The sequence below is a fragment of the Diorhabda sublineata genome, chromosome 5, assembly GCF_026230105.1.
Source record: "Diorhabda sublineata isolate icDioSubl1.1 chromosome 5, icDioSubl1.1, whole genome shotgun sequence".
Taxonomy (NCBI): Eukaryota; Metazoa; Arthropoda; class Insecta; order Coleoptera; family Chrysomelidae; genus Diorhabda; species Diorhabda sublineata.
In genome coordinates, this window is record NC_079478.1 from 26,924,333 (window position 1) to 26,947,755 (window position 23,423).

Sequence of the window (23,423 nt, forward strand, 5' to 3'; positions counted from 1 at the left end):
CTGAGATAGCTTCAACGATTACTTTTTGTTCCCAAACAAAAAAAATAGCTTGGTGGAGAGCCGATTCAAATAAATGAATACCAGATGGCAAAAAAAAATTGTGTATTTTGCGAATTATTCCGAATGATTTGCTCCGTGCTGGAAGAAGTGGAATGAATGAATTTTGAGAAAAACCTTCAAATAAATTCACAGTGGGACAAGAAAAATAGGAATGAAGTGAAGTGAATTTTATGGAACAAGACAGCTTTTGTCATAGATAGAAAAAAGATTCTGTACTTGTGTACAATATTTATTTCACTGATCAGTATACGTTTTTTAACAAGCAATATTGTCTGAAAAACTATGTCTTATCTCACCAGAATTAAGTATTGGTTAGTAGTCTGATAATAAAGCCATCAATATCAATTTGTTTGGAAAAATCAATTGATGCCACTCGTAACATTTCTATTGCAATTCTGTAAGCTTTACCAAATTATTCTAGACAGCATAGATGGAGGATTTCCTGAGACTTGAGGTGATCGACGAGCAGCATTATAATGGTCGTTACAATCTGAAAAATGCCTCTACATTTGTATCTATGGTGTCTTTCAAAACGAACATAAAAATGTGGCTTCACAAACCTAAGATTCACATCATATATAACAGTTCATACCCTCTTCACCATTTCCTCAAGTAGTGTTGATTTAAAAATTCATAAAAACAATTACAGAAACACATCTTTCAATAAAATGGGAATATTGTATCATACGTGCCAAGAATAAAAGTATTTATTTCTTCAAAACGATCGCAAGATCCAGTTTTTTATTCATAAACGATATTTTCATGGAGCTTGAATACAATGATAGATGGAACAATGAAAAAAAAAATTATATTGGCCGGGAATATTAAGCGAAAACCATCGACTAGGCATGTATCATGACGATTTTTGAAATTCGTAAAGCAGACTTATTATCATGCCTTACATGCACAAAAAGACTACTATTTTGTTCTAGATACAGCTTCGTCTTCAAATCAAAACGAAAGTTTTGTCTTCCTCTCTATGCATGTAATCAATTATGTTTAAAATAGACTTATAGATGGAGAAATACGAACTTTTACTAAGCTGTGGAATTAAAATATCTGAAACGGGAAAATATAATGAACAAATTTTAAGTAGTACGAACATAAAATGTGATGTTCTAGAACTCCCTCTCTGAATGATTTATGGAAATCAAAGAGTTCTGTAGCATAAGGAAATAATGATCTTATAGAAGAGAAACCCATTGGCTTCAATGTGCTTCTTTCATGAACGACACTGTTGTTAGATTGGTCTAATCTTAAAGTACGCACATAGTTTTGATTCAGGGTTTCGTGTGCTAGACATGGGTTATGCGGTATTAAACAGAGCCAATTGTTTTACGGCCAAATACTTTCAAATCGAGTTCGTATATGACTATCAGCCTTATACCAAAACTGTTCTTTTGCAAAAAGCACAGTCTAACAAGTTCATCGAGTTGTCAAGCAGGTAAAAAATGACCAAGTAAATAAAGGTATCACTTGCTAGATATCAGTCAATTTTTCGATAAAGTATGGTATCTTGGTCTGCTGGCCACATCACTTTATGTAGTCCTACTTGTATAACTTATGGAAGATGCACTGAGAATAATCTGACAACAAATTGATTCCAGATGCTGTACCTCTTGTACACTTCAGACTCACCAACCACACAGTAAACATCAGTTTCCATTTTCGCAAGTAACACAATAATACCATCCTCTTTCCACAATCCAGAAACAGCAACCAGAAATAAGATAAGAGAATAAATGAAGAAATGTATAATCTCAACATAATTAATTTACACAGAAAAGAGACCAGACCCTTCAGTCACACTTAATAACTGCCAGCCCAAATAAGTACAGAGCGTAAAATACCTGAGAATACATCTTGTCAAAAAATAAACGTGAAAAATACATATATTCAACAAGAGAATACAACTGGAACACCCAGAGGTTTACTGGGTAATATGTAGAGAATCAAAGCTACCATTATCAAATAAATTGTTAGTATATGAAAATATTATGAGGTTTTTGAACTAAGGGTTTGAAAATATTAGTGAATACCATAAATGACGTTCTGATTTACATAATAAAAAAGGACCTACACATCCCTACTATTGAAAATGGAGTACAATACTACAGTGAGGAAATAGAGACAGGATTAAGTCACATAAAAATGGGTTCGCGAGTGAGTTATTTAACAGGTCGGGTCAGGTGCGCCGCCTAAAACATTTCAAACCGACAGTCCTCCAGACTAGGTTCAGTTGAGTATTTAATCTAATCAAAACATTAAATTAACTTATTTTTCACAAATGCTGAATTATTAAAAGAAATTTATTGTTGATGCTTGCCATACTGAAGCCTACAGATGCTTCAGCCTCACTCTGTGTCAAAGCACCAAAATAGGAATAGTATGTATATGTGGTTTCTTGTAATAATTATGTTGTAGTTTATATATGTCAGCCAACTCAATATTGAGAATAAATATTGAGATATTATATATACAGACTATGATACATCAAAATAACATACATTCGATTATATTGATATGGTTTAGAATCTAAAAACCACGCTTTCAAAGCAAGTCAAAAAATTGTGAATAATTTTTGAAAAAAATTATTCTCAACTAATTAGTTTGATGTGCTTTGAAAGCGTGTTTTTTGGTATTTTTAAACTGTATTTTTTTCAATTGATACCACTCTCGTCGAAACAGTTAAGACGGTGTAGGTTGTAAAGTTATCGAAGTGCTTAATTTCCAACAAAGAGATCAGTCCAAACAAACCCACAAACAGGTAAAGTGAAAAATGTTAAAAATGCTTGAAAGGGAGAAAACTACTAGTTGAGCAGAAAATTTGAAAATGGTTTATATACAGAGAAACAAGAAAGCTATTAATGAAAAAATACCCAATCAGTTGAGTGGAATTCATAGTATTATTCTATAAATTTAAATGAAACTTTGGATAATTTGAAATTAAGGGCTGCTTTTTTTCTCTATGTTAAAATATAACAGGATAATTATGGTTTTATAGTTGAAACAGATTTTATTTTTATTGATATTTATTTTATTTTCATGTGATAAATGCCCATCTGATATACTTGGTTGTGGAATTCAGATTGTTTTAATAAAAGTCGAAACTGTTTGGAAACCTTGAAAATATCGTCCAAAGAATATTCATTACTGATCAAGATACACCATGTGTTAGCTGATAAGCTATTATTTTGACTAAAATTTCTTGGATTTATTCGAGTTGACTAAATATTTTTATTTTTGTCCTATGAAAGTATAGTTATAATTTCTGTATTACTTTCTGTAATAAATTGATTGATTCTAACGTGTGAAGTTATGGAAAATATTCAAATAATACATAATTGGATTTTCCACAGGCATTCATTCCCGATACAAACTACAAGAATAATGAGAAAATTACTGAATATTACTCATGATTGTCCTCAATTTTCATTATTCATTTGTAATTTCATCTATTATTCAATCAACGAAGATTTCTCAAACTTTTTATTGATTTACAGCAATTTCACTTTATTAATTTCAACTAAATGATAAAGTTTTTTCACTCACCTTACTTCGCTTATTTTCAACTGTTCTTCTCGTTATTTATTATTTTCAATCATCTTCAATCAGCATCTACTTCAAAGTGAAACATAGAAATTTTATTGGATTGTTGAAATATTTCCGAGTTGTGCTATGAGTTTCTGAATTTCACATGAGTAATCGATAGGGAAATTTTAGCCCTATTCTTTTTCTTCAAAATTGATTCATCAATTTTCCGTTGTTATTTTTCAAAATTTCAAACGCAACATATTTATTAGAAGTTCTTAGGGACAATATGAATATAATTGACCAATTTTCAATTGAGCAACTTCATCGCAATTAGTAACCAGATCTCGTGTACATTTTTACCGAAACTTTGAGTATAAGATTTGTGAATGAATGGAACAATAAATTTATAACAGAAAAATATAAATAGAAATGTAATTTAAAATTAAATAAGTCTTACAGATTTTTGAGTCAATATAAATAAATTAAAATAAATAATTTAATTCAAAAATTGACATATCTTATGTCGTTTTCGGTGCGTATGCTTGGTATGCCAAATTTTGAGCCTCTTCTTTATTGTATGATCTCCCCCATCCAGAGTGACCAGCACTGTATACTTCAACGTGTCCATTATCACCACCACTGTTTCCTGAAAGAAGTTTTTTCAATCCGATGATTCCAGCAAGTACTAATGCCAATTTAGATACAATAAGAGCTTTTCCAGCCAAAAGAGCCAATGCACCTAGTGCTAGAGGAACAAGGGCTCCACCTAAAATAAGAGGCAGGAGGAGAAGACCGTAATTTCCCTTTTTCTTCTTACCACGCCCCTCTTCTTGAACTTCGGAGGAACTGGGAAGTTTGATCTGAAAAAGATTGTCGAAATAAAAAGATATGCAATGAATTTTCTATAAAATATATAATAATAATAATTTCAAAAAAAGTTCATACTGAAAAAATGCAAAATTATTGAAATACGGTTTAGTTAATGTTAATTATGGAAATAAGATATTTGAATTACAAATATTACCTGTAGTGTGTGAGAACTCAAGAAATTTGATACTCTATCGCTGATAATATCATCCAAAACATTTTCTTTTTCGTCCAAAGATCTAGGTAAAGTTGCTTCTATTTCAGCTTCCGATTTAACTTCCTGGGATGTACTTGTATCCTGAGGGTCCTTCACAAATTTAATTCCTTCGATTAAGGGTAGTTCTGAATATGATTTTGCGGCCCTATCTAGAGCAGTGATTAACTTTAATTTTAAACAAGACATTACATCAGTGGCGGCACATTCTTGATACACTTTATACATATACCGAAAATCACTGATGTAAGAATTCCCTTCATGTTTCGTATCGGATTCATGTACGGCATTTTGCGCGGAAGTACCGGTGGTTCGACCGAGAGCCACATGGGCGACGAGCGCAAGAACGATGATACACTTCGAAATCATGGTGTCGTTTAAAAAACTGTTATGAATTCACTTACACTAGTTTACTTTTATAGGTGAGGTCTGTTCCCACTGAGCCTACGGATTTTGGTACCCCCTCTCGAAGTCTTTTGGTCAACAATGCGTGGACCTTACCAAGGCCGGTACCGGAGGGACTTGAAATATCGTAATGCCCCAGATATTGTTAGTTATTATAATATAAAATGATGAAATTTTGTTCGAAAAATCGTGATAAAAATTGAAAGTGATTGAAAACTAACAAAAATGAATTATCATCTTTATGCAGAATCCCGATTAACTACTATCTTATTTAAAAAAAAATGATGAAACACGTGAACTGATTATCAAACTTTTATTACACCAATAGAAATGTAGGTATTATGTACTGTAATTGAAAATGTAGTAAAAATAGAAGTCCATCACATTTTATTTCTCTTTTATGTAGTTATAAGGATATCACAATAAACTGTGTTTTTTAGATATCCAAAAAACAAGTCTTATTTGTTGGAGAATATGAAGTGAGATGTATGAGGGATATTTGATATATGATTTGGTTCCATTTGAAAAGGGCCTAACTTTTCTTTGCAGAGATTAGGCTGCTACGTTTTTTGAGGTACTATTAACGTGCGTATTCTGCAGAAGGAGAAGGAAGCAAACCGTGATTAAACAAAATAGAATTGACAGAACAGCAGGTACAACTGCAATCTTTACTATCAGCAGTCATTTGATTGATGAACAAGCTGACTAACTTACAGAAAAACTGCAAACAAATTTGTAAAACCGACGAGGTATGAGGTAGGAGTTTTTAACCTTATGGGAATTCGTTGAGGAAGACATTGAAGTTTCGTAGAAGTTGCTGGGCAACTGTTGATAGTAAACTGAAAGTGAAATCAGGAAGTTTCCTCTCGAGCTTCGACGGAAGGAGCTGTCTAATAGTCCAGAAGGAAGTATTTCCAGTAATATTGCTCAATTAAATAGTTTAAGTCTATTATTCTGTGATCCATGACTGAACATATATTTACTTGCTAAGGATGATGCGTATGTATTCAATATTTTAGTGTGGACTCCTGTGCCTATTAACTACCCCCAAATTTTGAGAAGTAGCTCTATGAAAAAAGTGTATTCAGTGGAAGCCCATTAATTCTCATAACTTTCTCACAGAATAACAAGTAATGCCTTATACGGTTGGTAATTTTCAGCTTTTAAATATTCTCCTATCGAGTCAGCATTATTATTGACCAGTAAAACCATTAAAGAATGAAAATGGTTCCACAAAGATAATGATATATTTTGCATTGAATGAAGCACAGAATTCAATAAGATTCTACATTCCCTTCCCACATCCCAATTCTATCAATATTAAGATTTCCATACCATATTTACCTGAAAATACCATTATCTTTCGATAAATTAGAAAAGACCATATGAATGGACAAATCAATAAACCAGACATTTAAATTTAATTTTACTCAGAAGTCAAAATAGTTAGAAAGGTGAAAAAATTCAACAACTTCTTATTTTGGAATATACTGTCTAACAATTGTTTACTATTGAATTCTTTTCAAACAGACTAGATACAGGTTTAAAATGGCAACCATTCACTTCTTAACAATCACCTAGGCGATTTTGGTATTCTTGTATCTGTTCTGTTAAACATCAGGAAAAATCTCTGAATGATACTGAAATATTAATAAGACGGCCAAAAAGACAATTTACTGAAACTACTGAAAGATGTCAATATTTGAGGGAGTATCAAATTTAATTATGGCTCATTTGTCCACTGGCAATGATTTGAGTAAATGATCTATTTTGCATAAAGAAAAATACCACCTTTCTAAGGGTTCAGTTGATTCAAGAGTTAAATGAAGATGATTCTGATAGAAAGCAAAAATTCCATGTATTGATGATTGACAGAATGAGCGCATATTTGCAGTATATAAACAAAATAGTTTGTTCTGATGAAGCGACATTTAATTTAAGCAAAACTGTTAAAAACCAGAACTGTAGATATTGGTGCAGAGGTAATCCTCACTGGATGTGTGAGGCTCACACCAAATATCCCAAAATAGTGAACGTTTGGGCTGATGTCATTAACAATTAAATTATTGGCCCTTATTTTTTGGAGGACACAGTTAATGGTGAGGTTTATCTAGATTTTTTGGTCAGCTTATCATCAAATCATACACCTATATGTGGTATACATCATTTTTAGAAGCATAGAAATACTAGCACTTGGGAAGTCAATGACACGTCGACTAAAGGTAATATTCAAAACCAAATCGATGCTTAAAATTCTAATCTATCTTCGTAGAACCATCCTGTAGACAACTTAGAGCATTCCAATACTACTATTCTTTTAATGGGGAACTGTATAATTAACTGGCAGAGATTGAATTTTGTCTAAAGTACTTGTCAATTATAGAGCAATCTTATAATTAATTCTAGAAATTCTAACAAATCACCGCTTAAGCTTCAACATATTCAAATTAATTTAGTCAGAAAACAAAGAGTACTACTAAATGTAGGTCAAATTTTAGAGGTCCGAGGAGGATAAAGGGACACTCATCAATAATATTAAATGATCCCCGGCAGTGAGCAGAATTAGTAATTTATCCGACAGAACATGATATGGAGTCTGAAAGGACATTGTCGTTCCCTTTTACTTGAATTAAATTTGATGTCCAGAATTGGAACATAATTTACAAATTCTCGACTGAATTAGATCGAGTTACCAAGATAAGAGTAACTTCAATTCAATAATTAAATCACTTCTTTTGAATTAGTAGATCATCCTGTATAAACAGCGGAAATTTTTTGATGATTGAAGGGTGACAGTGGAAACAAATTTTTGTTAGGTTAAAAATTTCGTTATAATACAAAAACTGAACTGAAATGTGGATCAGGGTAATAAATAGCAGTAAATTATAAAAAATATATAAAATATTTCAAAAATTTTAGTTACTTTGAATATATCAGTAAGGCCGTCATAGGTATAAAATTAACACTGAATATATGATTCAAAAATTCTGAAAAGTGTTATTATTGAACTTTGATTGATCTATAGAATAAATCGTGTTTTGTTCAAGGATGTGAAAATAGCACGACTAAACACCTTATAAAGTTTTTTTATGATGCCAAGAAATTAGACTATACAACAAAAATGGTTTGAGAGTGTTGGACGTTTTGACGATTCGGGAAAATGTAATTATCTTTGTTACCAGGATCATTTCAATGTAAGTAAGATTCATATTCAACTTAATATTTTATAGTATGCACAGATGAAGTTCAGCCAATTGTTACATACAAGATCTCCCAGTTGCAACATTTTTATTGCGTGACGTGGCAATTCTAGGAAGAAATGTGTTTATGATCTGCTGATACTACGTCTCTCGTCAATGATTTCTTAGTTATCTCATGTTTTAGTTTCCTTGGGATTTTTCATTCATTTTAAATTATTTTTTGTATACTTTCTAGTCTAATTGTATAGTTAAACTCATGTTTCCCCTTGTTCTACCACTTTTTTTTTTGTTTAATTCCCCTAGTCTTGTCTTTCATTTTCAAACGGCTCATAAATATCAAATAAAGTGAAATATATAAATCGCTGAACCAATCTAAAAACAAAATTTAAAAAAAGGTAGATGGAGGCTTCACACTACAGATATAATAAAACTGAAATGATATATTAATAAACTTCAATAACTAAGTTAATTATTCATCTACTCCAATCGAATATTTTGGAGGTTATAACAATAGTTTTATGGGCGATATAAAACTTCTCATATAACTATATTAAACAGAAAGTAGTTCTGTGTATCAACGATGCGAACGATGGATCTTTTGAATGAAATGAAATTTTCTTCAAAAAAACAACAACAGCTGTTTTATGAAAGCTTGGGAATCAGATAGAATAAACGTTTAAAAATATACATAGATCACAGAAAGCTATAATAAGCTAATACGTACTTCAAATTACTCTTGAAAACCCATTCTTCACACAGAAGTGTATAATATTTATAAAACAATGTGTGCTTCTTGGGTTATTATATTATCTGTTGTATTTTCTTTGTTTCCACAAAACCATACTGATCATACTGAAATAATAGCTTCTATTGAAATATTCTCTCATTCCACATGTACATATTTTATTTTTATGTCTGAGCTTTTATCAGTATTTTTTGACATTTTTTATTGACTTGTTACTAAATTTCTTCTAGTTTTTAGTTTTTATATGATATTCTTTTCTATCCCTAATCTGTAAGCAGAATCTCAATTTCACTTTTTTTATATTCAGTAGATATGTTCAGTATTCAAATATGACGTGAGAATAATGTCTGTTATTTTAACCTATATCCGTTCGCAATATCAATTAATTCCGTTTTATCCTTGCATACTCTAGTACGCCACTGTACTGATTCGTGTCCCCATCTATTAAAATATGAGGGTACATCCTCAACACTAACCGAAACAAAAACAAGAATTCCTATACTTATGCCGTCACAGATTATTATAGTAAAATAAATGACACTGCAAATGAAAAGTAATTGTTCAAGTAGAGCAGATCGCCTTCATTTAACGCCAATTGCAATTGTTGTGGTTTGGTTAAATTCACCAGTTGTGCGTGCATTTGCAAAAGTAGATCGAAAAATTAAAATTCTTTGGGTGAAGTTTTCGATGTAGTGTACTGGTGTCGAATAATATGTTAACAAGCTGTGCATTCCGAACACATAGGAAAAAAGAAATCATATACATACATACCCATTTTTAAGACCATAAGTACGACGTTCAAAAATCTAACTTTCTAAGTAGTTTGTGTTTCAACTCAAATTAATAATGTATTCTATTTTCAAGCACACACATCAGATATTCACGAAAATGATTTTAGAAGGTGAACTACTAAATTTTGAATTATTACAAGAATGCAAAAATATAATATTCATTATATATATAGTCTTTGAGCTATTCCGAAGAAAGTGCAAGGAATAAAACTGAATGTACATCTACCCCTTTATATGCTTAAGTATTTGCTCTCTACTATTGAATGAACAATTGGATGATAACATGAACTATTAAATATGTAACGTTTCTCTTATTTATTCATATTATCCCACACCTGACACCAATGTAATATTTTATTACAACTTATTAAACTGGGAGATGGATTCATACACACAAATCTCACTTACTCACGTGATTTTTTTATAAACTTACACTAAATACAGTAAACTAGTCACTATTCACTAGACTATGCATTAAGACTTATTACTAAATACTTATAAAAGTCTAGACATATTAATTTATTTGAACACACAGCTTATTTGTTCATCTTAATGTGTTCGGGATGACATCAAATTATTTACTTTCTCGCTGATAAACAAGCGAGTATTCATACAGAATGCATTTCTTGATTATTCTATACTATAAAGTAAACAAGCAAATAGAAAGGCCTTCCCAGAAATCGATTCTATGAAAACAATATAAACAATTCACCACTGTATGTGAAAAAAATATGTAACCAGCCTTTCAGAGAATCGCCACACCCACCAAACTCAGGACTTTTCCGTCATAACCAACAGTTATTGGAAGCGGATTCCGGCTTTCTAGATTGACATTTTTTTCCAATTCTAGATAAAAAAGTTTTCTCAAGTTATACTAAGGATAATTCTCTAATAACCTCATAGACCTTATTTTCAGCCATTTTACCGCTTAAATAAGAAATCATATCACAATATCACCTTCGACGTAAATATTCGAGGGTCCCCTTCACCGTACTTGAATTAAAATACTAAGTCCTTGGTAACTTTTATCATTAATCCAGTACCGTCTGTACCAGGCTTGCCACGTAATACAAATTGAACGACAACTTCATTTATATACAGAATAGATTCTTGAAGACATTCAGGTAAATTTTAACCGGTTTTGTCTAGTACCAGTTTTGATGGTCTCTAATAAACACACACAAACACGTGTGCATGAGGAAGCCCGTCCCTCTAAGCGTGCACCCCCGTAAAAGTCCGCGGATGGATGCGACGAAGGATATTCCTAATTTAACCTAGTCCTGTTTTCCTCCGTTCACTTTACCTGTTGGGCGATGAGTGTTGCTATGAGTGTCTCCATGTTCTACAGCACACTCAATAGCTAGGACGTTCCTTATCCTAATGGAGCAGGCGTTTTTTGACAGCCTTCTCTCCGGTTTTGCCTGTTTCTTCTCTTCCTCTCTCCTTACTGTTTCTAGTATTTGATTATTCGCCGTGTATTCTTCTTCTGCGATTCTCATCTCCAATATCTTCATTTTTTTATTTTTGTTAAAATCGGTATATTCTTCTTCCATCGGAAAGTAATCCATACATCTTTTTCCGAATTCTCTGACTTCCATTATTTGGTTTGAAGAGCTCTTCGGTATGATCTCCTCTCTTTTATCTTCTGCCATGCTAGAGTGAACGTCCTTCTTCGTTTGGTTTCTGATGACCTTAATTAAAACGCTCTTTTGATGGATCGATGCCCCCATTTTCACTAATGTCTCTATTGTATTCTTTCTACCTCATTCTTTGTTAGGAAATGTAATCGCTTTTTCATCATTCCATACTATGGGACATTGCTCATGCTTGAATGGTCATGTCCATTGTCGTGTTCAACAACGAAACTGAAACATCGAACAATATATCTCACAGAGTGTTATTTTTTATTTGTGAACACTGGTGTTCTAGATTTTCGATTCACACAAATTATTCCAGAAATTGAAATTTGGTGATTTTCAAAAATTCAACTGACAGTTTTCGGAAATTTTTCGTGCGCTGCTTCTATAGCCAATTTGAACCACCAAAACATATCCCATTACTGTTGATCACATAAGTAGATGTCAAGTTACATGGACAAAAACAACGATTTTTCCATATTTAATTTATAACCATTATTTAGTTATTGCAGAATATAATCCCTATGAAAATACTATTATTAGGTTACTTAATTATATTGGTGATTATAATATCCTATTATATGTATCTCCTCATCTCATATCCTTTATTTCAACACATTTAAGCCATAGCTCTTCACGATTCTCTCTAATCAATAAAATATTTTATCACTTCCAGTAATGTAGAATCAATAAAGCTGGTATTATGCAATCTTAGCAGTTTTATTTGTAGTTTTATAGATCATAATCAAATGGAAATATATACAAGATATATTATTTACCAAATTCGATAGGATATTTTGGAATACATATTTCTAATCGTCTAAAGCGGATGGCTTTAATTATATGACAATACTGCATATAACTCTAGGTTACCTCATTTGATGGTATCTTCAAAATAAAGGTAGTTTTACATTATTGATTCCATTCTCCTTTCTTATTTCCTATAAATATCCTAAGACTTACTCCCTTCGTATCTATTCGATATTTGCTCACGAAATTGTTCTAATGATTTATCGTGCATTTTGATCTTAGATTTTCTTCCATAACGTATTATTTGTCTTCTCTTGGACATCATCCACTTTATAATACCTCATCTATCTCAAATTCTAATGATCCACATCCAGAAAGAATATTATCTAATCAATCGATTCTGTCCAGTCAAACGATGAGAAATATGGACATATATTAGTTAAATTTCCTGTTCTGTGAATTCATTTCCAATTTTTGAGCACAAGTTTGTGACAGAGTAGGGATAAATTATTTTTTCATTTGATCAATTTGTTGTGAAATTTTTCACATCTGTAGTAAATTGTCTAATTTTTCCAGGTACTTACGGCCGTTTTTTGGGTTATTCATTCTGGTTATATGTTCCACCAGTTGTATTCTAGAAATAAAATATTCCGTGCAGCTCATATTCTACTATGAGTTTTCAACCCAATTGACTCAAAAGATATCGTGGTTATCTTCTCGAAAAAACTGATCGCAAATTATAAGAACTCTGATATAAAACTATATCATTTCAATTTCTTTATATTTATTGGTCGATATATAGAAGAAAGATTCAATTTAAATTTTTTGTGTTTATCAAGAAACAATGTTTGGATTTAATTTGCCAGATACCTGATTTTTTCAACAGATTACCATTTATTCCCCACACAAAAAATGTTGAAAATTGAAGACGTTGCTATGAGGAATATTTTTTATTTCAATTATGGCAGATCAGGACAACATATTATTTGGGTTTGATTATTTATCTTCGTATCCATCATCATAAGATAACTTGTTATTCTAGCTGCAACATCTAAGACATGGAAATGTCGAGAGAAACTAATCTTAAAATCATGATAACCATATATATCGTGAAAGAAGCTATTGTTTCTAAAGTATATGATATAAAAAGTATGTACGTCACATATATCATGACAGTATCATGAACACCCATAAATAACCTAACCAGATTCTAGACATTCTCCGGTATCCCAATCAAATCGTCGAATATATTTGACGGTACGTATCACAACTTTACAGAGCAATAGGTGTCTTAGCTAAGTGATGAGACCACATTAATCGATTTTTCAATGGCTGCAGTATATAATGTCAGTCCAAATTGCCTGGTTAGCCCCTTTGATCGCTTTTGCCACAATAAGCTCAAGAGAATTGGAAAGTCCTCCGAGTGTCACTTGCTCTATAGCAAGGCTCTTCCATTAGACCAAATCGAAAAATTTTCCTCCGTGTATTGGTAAGTTGCGAAATCAGAACTTACATTCAAGTATAATTTCTAAATTCTACATACGAATATTATCCGTTTCCAATTAATGATTAAGTATGTACTTATAGTGTTTTTGTTGGTATAGATAATTCTAGACTACTATCTGAAGGCCATAAGCACTCAAGTAGTTAATAGTCCGTAACTCTTACAGGGAAAACATGTACAATTTGAACATATAAAAATTTAAATTTCCAATCGATTTTCCATTGAAAAAGTACACTTTGTTTAACTCGTTGAAATTTATGGTTTAGGAGATATGTAGATTTTCAGATCGTTGTACATGCCAAAGAGAGATACCGTTTGTCATAAAGAGAGATTCTGAAGAAAGCCATCATAAATTGTAATTACCTATTGAAAAGAGTTACAGGAGGTATCAAAACAGAATCAAATATTGAACTGCATACAGTCGAACATAATGTTACTTACATAAGGAAAAAATTGAATTGTACCGGCCCTATCTCCGGAGCGGTTTACTTAGTAGCCACAAGCAACACACGAAAAATATTTGAAAGAGGGGAGGAATAGTGGAAACCATGTCAAGCAATATGATTAGCATTGCTGGGGTTGTTACATACATTTTAGATATTGTGATTTCTCTTAGAAAATTTGGATGGAAACATGAAAGTTTGAGGAGGTCTTTTAAAAGTAATCTGAGATATGAGTGAATGGCAAGAAATTTTCTCTATACGCCTGATAGGCTGATGAAGTAAGTTGTGTTGAATATTTATTATTATTCAAAAATGTTACATTTGTTGGAAAAAGCAGGAACTATAAGTGAAAATTCACATATGTTTCCATATAACAGCAAGCAAATATGATACACAACCAACCTGAAATATTTTCACGAATTTTGTGACATATCAGGCTACGTTTCGTAATAATGGTCCGAAACAAATCCCTGTTTGATGCACGAGATTCATCAGAGAGCAGCACTGCTGCCTCAACCGATACCTGCAGATTCTGTTAAGTAGAGGACGAAATTTCTAATCACATTATCTCGAAGTGTGAGAGACTACGTATCTCCAGAGTATTATACATGACACATCCTGAACTCTCCAGAATAATAAGAATCAGCTCTAGACGCTAATCATCTCCTCTTCCGCAACAAGAAAAGAGAACAAAATAGATCCTTTGAGTCACACTGTATTTGACAACTTGAATCACAAAATTCATCTAACTGTAGACGAATTCATATATTAGTTTGGAGTAGTTGATCAACAGACTCGAAACCTCCCAAGAAAAAATTAATACTGGAACTTACGGCATTATTATACAAACAAAGACACATAATATAGTTTTCATCCATTTTTAATATAATAAATTGAATCCATATATAATTATTGAAGTCCACAATTTTCATAAGATATTTGCTTAGCATATATTGACTGAGCTGTTTTGTTAAACATACCTCTATTTATAACCAACGATATTATTCACATCCACTCTTGTTGGTTCGTTGTAGCGATCAACAACTTTTTAATTCCCATATGCCCTGAACCTTCACCTACTTTCTGTTTGAAGTGTGTGCCTGTGTGCTGAAGAAAATAAATTTAAAGTAAAAAATTGTTGTTGAATGAAATGTGAATGACCGATTTGAGGTATCCACGTGCTTCCTAAATAAAAAATAAAATAATTTCACCCGTCGAAAATTTTTCGAATTAGCTTTCACAATAGAGACTATTTTTATTCTAAATACATGTATTATCTACATAAAATGACTTTATATCTGTAATTGATAGATATTTGAATGATCTCAACAATAATAATCAATTAATAATCAAAAGAGTGGAGTAGAAATATATGAAAAAAAATAAGAACAAAATTGCCCTCGTTAATAATTAATTTTAACTACAGACACATTTATATTCTTATCATTGAGTTCTTTCACACAAAACGAAGAGAGTGATTATTTGTTTCTTTAAGGATGAGTAGAATTTAAGATAAATTTGGTTTGATCAAAAATTGACTTTCCATTAAAAAAATAGTACAAAAACGCTCTTGTTGCACCAAGTTTTCCATCTTTTAGAACCATTCAAAAAGGAATCTCATATAGCATTGAACTTTTTGGACATTCTTGATTTCCAAGTAAGTTATATAGATTGAAGTCGCCTCTATTTAGAATTAATTCTGAACATATGATATATAACAAGTGCCGTAGGTGAAAAGATTCATATTAAATATCAAAATTATCTATAAGTGAAAACAGAAAAACAGGAACAAAAATAATTTCAGGTCTTTTCTGTTTGAAAATCAGTTTTTTTTAAATTTCTTGAGAAAAATGAAAATACATATACTTTATATACTTTTTAATGGAGAGTATAATTAGCACATATTAGCAAACTATGTAATGGATTATTTTTGGGACATTATAATATCTGTTTCACCCTTTAAATAATAAAGTAACAGCAAATTGAACCCGGATTGTCTACCATGAAAGAAAAATATAAATTATGAATGCCAAAATTTTAACAACAGAGAGGAACTAGAAACAACGTCTTTTTTCAGAACGCACATATATTGCCTAGAATCATAAATTCATTGATGAGAAAACTGATTCAAATAACCTTGTGTAATCTATACATATCTTCCAAAATTTGAAAAAACAAATTCTATTAGAAATTCTACGCCATTGACAACCAACTTACCTCAACTAACTTATTAAGTTGAACTCCACTCATAACAACCTAATTTTATCTAATCTATAAAAATCATCAAAAGTCTAACTAAAGAAAATTAAAAACAATTTCTAAAGTAACCAGTGAATATATGAGTTTAATGTTTCTATAATAAATTATACAATTTAAAATCGCCGCAAATCTTCACAAATTATTGTGAGAACAGTAAATTTTATTATTGTTGTTTATATTGTACTTGACCATAATTTCAGCCTCAGACGATGAATGCATAAGTATTCGAAAGCTTGGAATATATTAAAGTTAGTACACCCTGGTGTTTGAATTTGCCAGGCAAAGACTTTGTTCCAATTATATATATATATATATATATATATATATATATATATATATATATATAGTTATATATATATATATATATATATATATATATATATATATATATATATATATTTATTATATATATTTATTTAATAATTTTTGAAGGATAGATAAAATTGACGTTTCTTTAAGTGAAAATATTATTATTTATCTATCTTTAAACAATTATTAAAGGAATTAATTTTGAAACAGAAAAGACCTAAAATCGAGAAGATTTAGAAACATAAATATATTCATCGAGTTCATCATCATATATTAATAGACAAGTATTGTGTATCCTGATTTTCACAGTAGACATTTAATAGCCAATTATCGTACTACTTTTTAGTTCTGATACCATTAATTTTCTGTGAACATGAACGAAGAAACTATGTAATAATCTAATACCACTTAAGCTAGTATTTTTTGTCTTTATTTGGAATAACTTTCAACGTGTGATTACGAACCGGTGAAAGTTATTCCCCTCTATGGCGGATCTACAACTTTTTGTCTGCGATCTTTATGACCAAGATCAATGACCTATAAATATATTCCACGCAATGTAAAAGTTATGCAAAATCCGGGAGTATTTTTATTTTCGCCGTTAATACAATTACTAAAGTCGAAAGTCCGATTGTTAGCTTTCGCTTTCCATAACAATTTCATTTGTTCGGATGAAGCATCAAAAACATATTTCTTTTTATCATGTTTGCTTAAAACTTGTTATATTATATGGAACTTGAAACTTTATTGTTATTCCAATAAGACACGTATCATATTTTTGGTATCAATTTATTGGAAAATGTATGTTTCCATTCATTATATTAATCATATTACGAAAAACGGTTTTAATATAATATAACGATTAAAAATGGAACGCATTTAGTGTCTTATTATAAAGAAAAGCTCAAGTTATTAATTTCAGAAGATTATTTCAATCATTTATTAAGGGTACGAGTTTAATACAAGATATTAGTTTACTTTACATACCTGCTAAATATATGAATAAAAGTTCTCCATTTATTTGTGCTCATCACAAAATTTCTCGAAAATATTCTTTGTTGTTGTTCCACTTGACGTATATAATACAAAATGATGATATTTTCGCATAAAAAAAACAATAACCTTAATGGAACATTTTTTCGGATTCTTAGTCGAAATAAATAGAGCAGGCATTGATTGATTTATGCTACTGTAAATCTATTAAATTTCTAATTTATTGTCCATCAACATTAACAGAGAATTCACTCATTTCATTAGAAGAGACTAATACAAATTTGATAAGTGAGATTGATCCAAAGAATTTTCTCCCTTATGATAAATACAAATATGTCAATGAATACATTGAGATTGACATTGACATCTTCATGTATTTCATTTTGGTAAACATTAGCGTTGACATATTTGGCAGTCGTGAAGTAGAGACGTGGCAAATTTATTATTGAAAATATTCGGTAAAGCAACGTGTTTTAATCGTTAAGACATTTTATCAAAATCATGCATCGATTACTGAGGCGATGAGAAAGTTTCGTGAAATTTTTGGGAGAAACGACGTGCCAACAAGACGCACCATTTATCGTGTAGTGAATGATTTTGAAGAAAGAGGGACTCCAGCTGATAGGCTTAAGTATGGTCCAAAACTTACTGCAAGATCGGCTGAAAATAATACTTCTGTTCAAGAAAGTGTTCAAAACGACCTCAATTAGACGCCGTGCTCAGATCTTGGTCTTCAAAGAACAACTTTGGCAACAATTTTGCACAAGGATTCGCATTTGCTCACATTTAAGATTCAGTTGACACAATAGCTTCTTCCAGAAGACCATTTACGCCGCCGTATATATGCCAATAGAATGTTACAGCTCGCCCATGACAACCACGAATTGCATAAAAAAATCATGATAAGTGACGAGGCAACTTTGTATCCATTGAAAATGACAGTATGGTGTGCAATTTAGTCAAAAGGATTCATTGAACCTCAAGTCTTTGAAACTGAAAACGGCGTAACGGTAACTGTAAATGGGGAGCGATATCGTGATATTATTGAAAACTTTTCAACGCTACGACTGCATGCTTTGGGCTTGATTGACATGTAGTATGAACAAAACGGTGCCACATCGCATACAGCCAGGATGACAATGAAATTACTGCTAGACCTCTTTCCACAACAAGATATTTTAAGAAATGGTGATGTTGATTGGCCTACACGGTCGCTTGTTTTGACTACTCCGGACTTCTTTTTGTGGGGATATCTAAAAAGCAAGGTTTATGCAAACAAATCAGAAACGCTGGAGCAGCTCAAATAAAAAAATTCGCGATGAAATTAATAAAATACTGCGTGAAATGTGTGAGAATGTAATGAAAAATGTGTTCAAGAGGGCTTGCATTTGTGAGGTTAACAGAGGTGAACATTTATCGGATATCGTATTCCATACATAATTGCCGACATTAAATAAAACATTTATCAATATAAGATCCGCCCTCTTTCATTTAATCAAAAATTATAAACAAAGTAGTATACTTTCCCGTCGGATACCCTAATAACTTCGTTTTTATGTTATTACTATGAAATGATTTTTTCTAATAAAATTCATCCAGATATTCCATAGAATATCTATAGGATATCTATATACGAATGTAATTAAACAGTTTTCAGATACTGAGCAAGCACTATTCGTTATAATTATCTTGAATATTATAGTCATCGAGAAACACAGTTTGATAGTTGATTATTAATAGAAGATATATTCAATACTTTGTATAGACTACTATCTATACTATATACTATTACTAATATCTATTAAAAGAGAAGGAAATTCAGCGGAAACAATGGAATAATATCTATCCTGACAATATAATTTAGCGTACACATCAGAAAGTTCATAGTATACTTGCACATGCCCCATCGGTGCATCTTTGTAATCCATAGATTTATGAAACAGTACTTCTATTCCAGTTGTACCAACACATCGTTCAGATGCAGTTGAATGGTTGCACTTATTGGTACTTATTGCTAATTTATCACGCCACTTTTATAAAAGTCCATATAAACTCGGACTAAACAGCAGGGCTCATTGTAGGGACTTCTTTGTTTGAAATTTTGTTACTGTGGGTTTCTCCTGTATATTTAAATTCTATTCTACCTGTATCTTTATGTAGTTATTTGTTTGTTTTGTAGATTTTAGAAGTTTTTAACTTCAAATTGTAACAAATTTTTGAAAATAAAGCATTTTTCTCTCTATCTCTCAATTATTATTTTTTATGGAAAATGAATGAATCAACTAGTGATAATGCTTAACATACTATGATCGTAGTTGATTTTGAAATGAAGATAGGGTTTAATTATCAAATGCCAAAGAAATTTGGATATCATCGTATATTCAATCATTGTTCTGATGACCCCGCTAACCAGAATAATGATACAATTCATTAATTTATTAATATAAGATTGGATTGGACCACAAACTAGTGTTATATTGCTGCAATGACGTTCGGTAATGTTCCTGATTGAAGGTAGTACATATTGATCGTGGTAATTGCCGAGCAGTAAACGAATAACAGAAAAAACTCAACCTAAAACAAAGGCAGATAGTCAAAGCAGTTTCTAGTAAGTATGGAATCTCATAAAAGTACAAAAATTGATTTTTCAAGTACTTATTTGCTGTATAGCAATAAAGAACTGAAGTTGCCTATTTAGTGATGACCTCTGGAAGTCTCAGTCAGTTCTAATGCATTACAAATAAGACTATTTATTCCATATATTCAAAAACAATACATAAGTACAAACAACTTTCGAAATGAATTGCTAATTGATAAGCATTGAAATGTCAAAAGCTGAAACAAATCTGAGAGCTCTCTTTCAAGATTCGAGGCAAAGAGATTTCACTCAGAGTGCTCAAAAATTCATATAACCTAACACCAACCGAACAGTTAGATCGGAATAAAGTAGATTGCCGAATGATACCGAACAGTCAGTCACCAGGTGTACATAGCCGAACGCAGTAAATAAGTATCCGAATTTCAGAAACTTGGAAGGTATCAGGAAACGTATCTTGGAACTAGGACTAAGATTATATATACATGAATACTAGGTTATACATTTTATTGAGAATTGTAGATGCTCAAATTGAGCTCTTTTGATCCACATTGTATCCCTATTTGATTATAGTTTATCACATATTTTTGAGGCATCGACCATTGTTCTCTATTTTTCTCTATCCTTCATCTGTTTGTTCCAGTCACGTACACCCAGATCTTGCACAATCAGATCTTCCCATGTATTTTTCTACCAGGCTATCTTTTTTAGTTCGATCCCCATTCTGTTATTTTCCTTGTACCCTGTCGTTTCTCCACTATTTAATGTGACCGTACCACTGTATTCTTTTTGCTGTAAATGTATTTATCACATCCTCACTTTTTAATATATTTTGAATTTCAAAGTTCATAAGTCCTCTATACTCATTATTACCAACTTTCACTGGTCCATGAATTTTCCTAATTATTCTTTCATATATCTTTAATTTTTCCTTATCCATATTTGTTAGTCTCATAGTTTCAGTAGCGTACGTAACTACTGGTTTTATCGCAGCCTTGTAGACTCTTTGTTTGATTGCTCGGCATATTCTCTTCCTCTGCATCAATTTTTACTTATCATATACCCTAAATCCCGCATGAATTCTTTGTTTTGTATAATTTTTTATGTGATTTTTGCAGCTTATCATTGTATCTAAGTACTTTGGTGACTACTTCGAAGATGAGGTCATTTATCTGTACTGTTCCTTGTTTATGAATTTCCTTCTTTCTTCCAATTTCCAAATATTTTGTCTTTTTCAGATTTATCTCCAATCCTCCTTCACTTGCCTCTCTTACAATTTTTCCTAATGTGTCTTCAACACTTTTGTGGTCGTTTGTTATTAGAATGAAATAAATAGCATGTGCACATTATCTTATTATGTCTTCCATTTCAATGTTAAGCATTTTATGTTATTTTCACCAATAGTATCAAGGTACTTATAGTTTTTCCATGTCCTCTATAATCATCGTCCTTTTCACACAGTCGAATACTTATTCCAGGTCGATGAAAAGCATTTGCAGATTAATGTTGTGTTTAAATCATTTTTTGATCATTTATTTCATAGTACGAGGGGGATTATATTCAAAAATAGAGTTCATTTTGAAGCGGAGGCTATCGTCTTCATATATATCTTAATGACAGCCTGATTCCTGAAAATCACTTGGTGTTCAAACTACAAGAATCAACGATAATCATGATGCAATAATATGAACAGTTTCAATTGAAAAACATACCAAGAACTAGAACTGTTCATCTGGGAATAATGGTATTGAAACATTTTTATGACCAAAACCAAAAAAGTTTACGAACGCAACCGATAAAGACACACCTTTGCGTTATATTCTCACTGAGATATGTATCCATTAGTTTACTTTGAACTCTGTCTTCTCAATTAAGTCGATTATTGTCTCTTAAACCATAAACTTTATACAGTGGACTGTGAAAAAAATAAATAAAAAGTTGGATATCAAAGTCGTAATTGGAGTTAACAATAATGTTAATAGAAGAAAATATCTAAAAAGAAATGTAGACTCTCACTTTCCAAATATTCTAAATAATATGTTACCGATGGTATTACGGTAATTACTCCATTGACCTACAAACATACTCAAAATTATAACATGCATGAATCGATCATAACAGTAATTGAACTTTCTCTTAAAAATTTGGATCGTACAAAAAACCAGCGTAAATTCTTCACCATCCATTATTTTAAATTGTTATATTATTGTTAATATTATTAAAAAACCACGTAATATAGTAAATGAAAAATTTCAGTTATTAGATATCTGATTTTGGAGAATAATATTAACATAATAAGAATATTTTTTGTTATATTATCTGATCAATTTTTTTCAAGATACTTCTGGTACCTCGAAATTATCTCCGTTTATCGAAAGTTTATATGGGCGTCATCACCTATCTCCACCGACCGTCAAAATTTCTCTTCTGGTTCAGGGCCACATCGCTGTGGTTCTTTGCCAGGGCCAAAGCTCTCGAACGAAAGTTCAAGAACACAACCGACTTACTGTCCTGCATGTTTGTACTTATACAGGGTAATCCGTCCGATTATAATATATGAAATATTTATCAAATTTATCCAGTTGTAGTGTAAGTTAAGAAAGTGATGTGTTTAATCAGTACTTCGAGTACTGTTGGGTTTACAAAAAAATTGGTGTTTTTTCTCATAATTCAGGCCAACTGTTTAAATGGGTGAGAAGTATACGGGGAGCAGTTTCACTTCAAACTAATATTCAACTTTTTCATAATTTATCAAAATACAAATACGTCAAAACCACGAACCACGAAGAATTTCTTCGTTCAAAATTCCTAACTTACAGCCGTTTGAAATTAAAATTATCAGAAACGTATTCATGTTAAGAAAGTAACAAGTTCATCTATTTTTAATTGGAATCAAATGTCATGTTTAACTTGTCATTATCTTCAGTAAAAAGATTTTATTGCTTTTAGGTGATTTCCGATTTTACTTATGCTCCTCTTAAGCCTTTAATCTGGCTCACAAAAGACAGTAACTAATGATGTTAGTGATAATAATTGCTCAGGTTCCGTTGCAGTATCCTTGCCAACCTTGTCATTGAACCTGTTGGGTATTGATATTTAATGATCTAGAGTATTTC

At 31.4% G+C, this 23,423-nt stretch overlaps 1 protein-coding gene across 1 annotated transcript; it reads right to left on the minus strand.

Annotated features, from left to right (window-relative positions):
- Window positions 1–4,112: 4,112 nt before the first annotated feature.
- LOC130444696 (uncharacterized) lies at window positions 4,113–5,044 on the minus strand. Its single transcript, XM_056779972.1, has 2 exons — window positions 4,619–5,044; window positions 4,113–4,454 (listed from the first exon to the last, which is right to left on the minus strand). The coding sequence occupies exons 1-2, from the start codon at window positions 5,042–5,044 to the stop codon at window positions 4,113–4,115; spliced, it is 768 nt and encodes a 255-aa protein (XP_056635950.1).
- Between the last annotated feature and the right edge of the window lie 18,379 nt (window positions 5,045–23,423).

What these genes read in the sequence shown, in the direction of transcription:
- LOC130444696 (XM_056779972.1), bottom strand. Translation starts at nt 5,044, where the DNA reads ATGATTTCGAAGTGTATCATCGTTCTTGCGCTCGTCGCCCATGTGGCT. An exon ending in TGAGTTCTCACACACTACAG is followed by an intron (nt 4,455 to 4,618) that starts GTAATATTTGTA and finishes AATCTTTTTCAG; the next exon opens with ATCAAACTTCCCAGTTCCTC.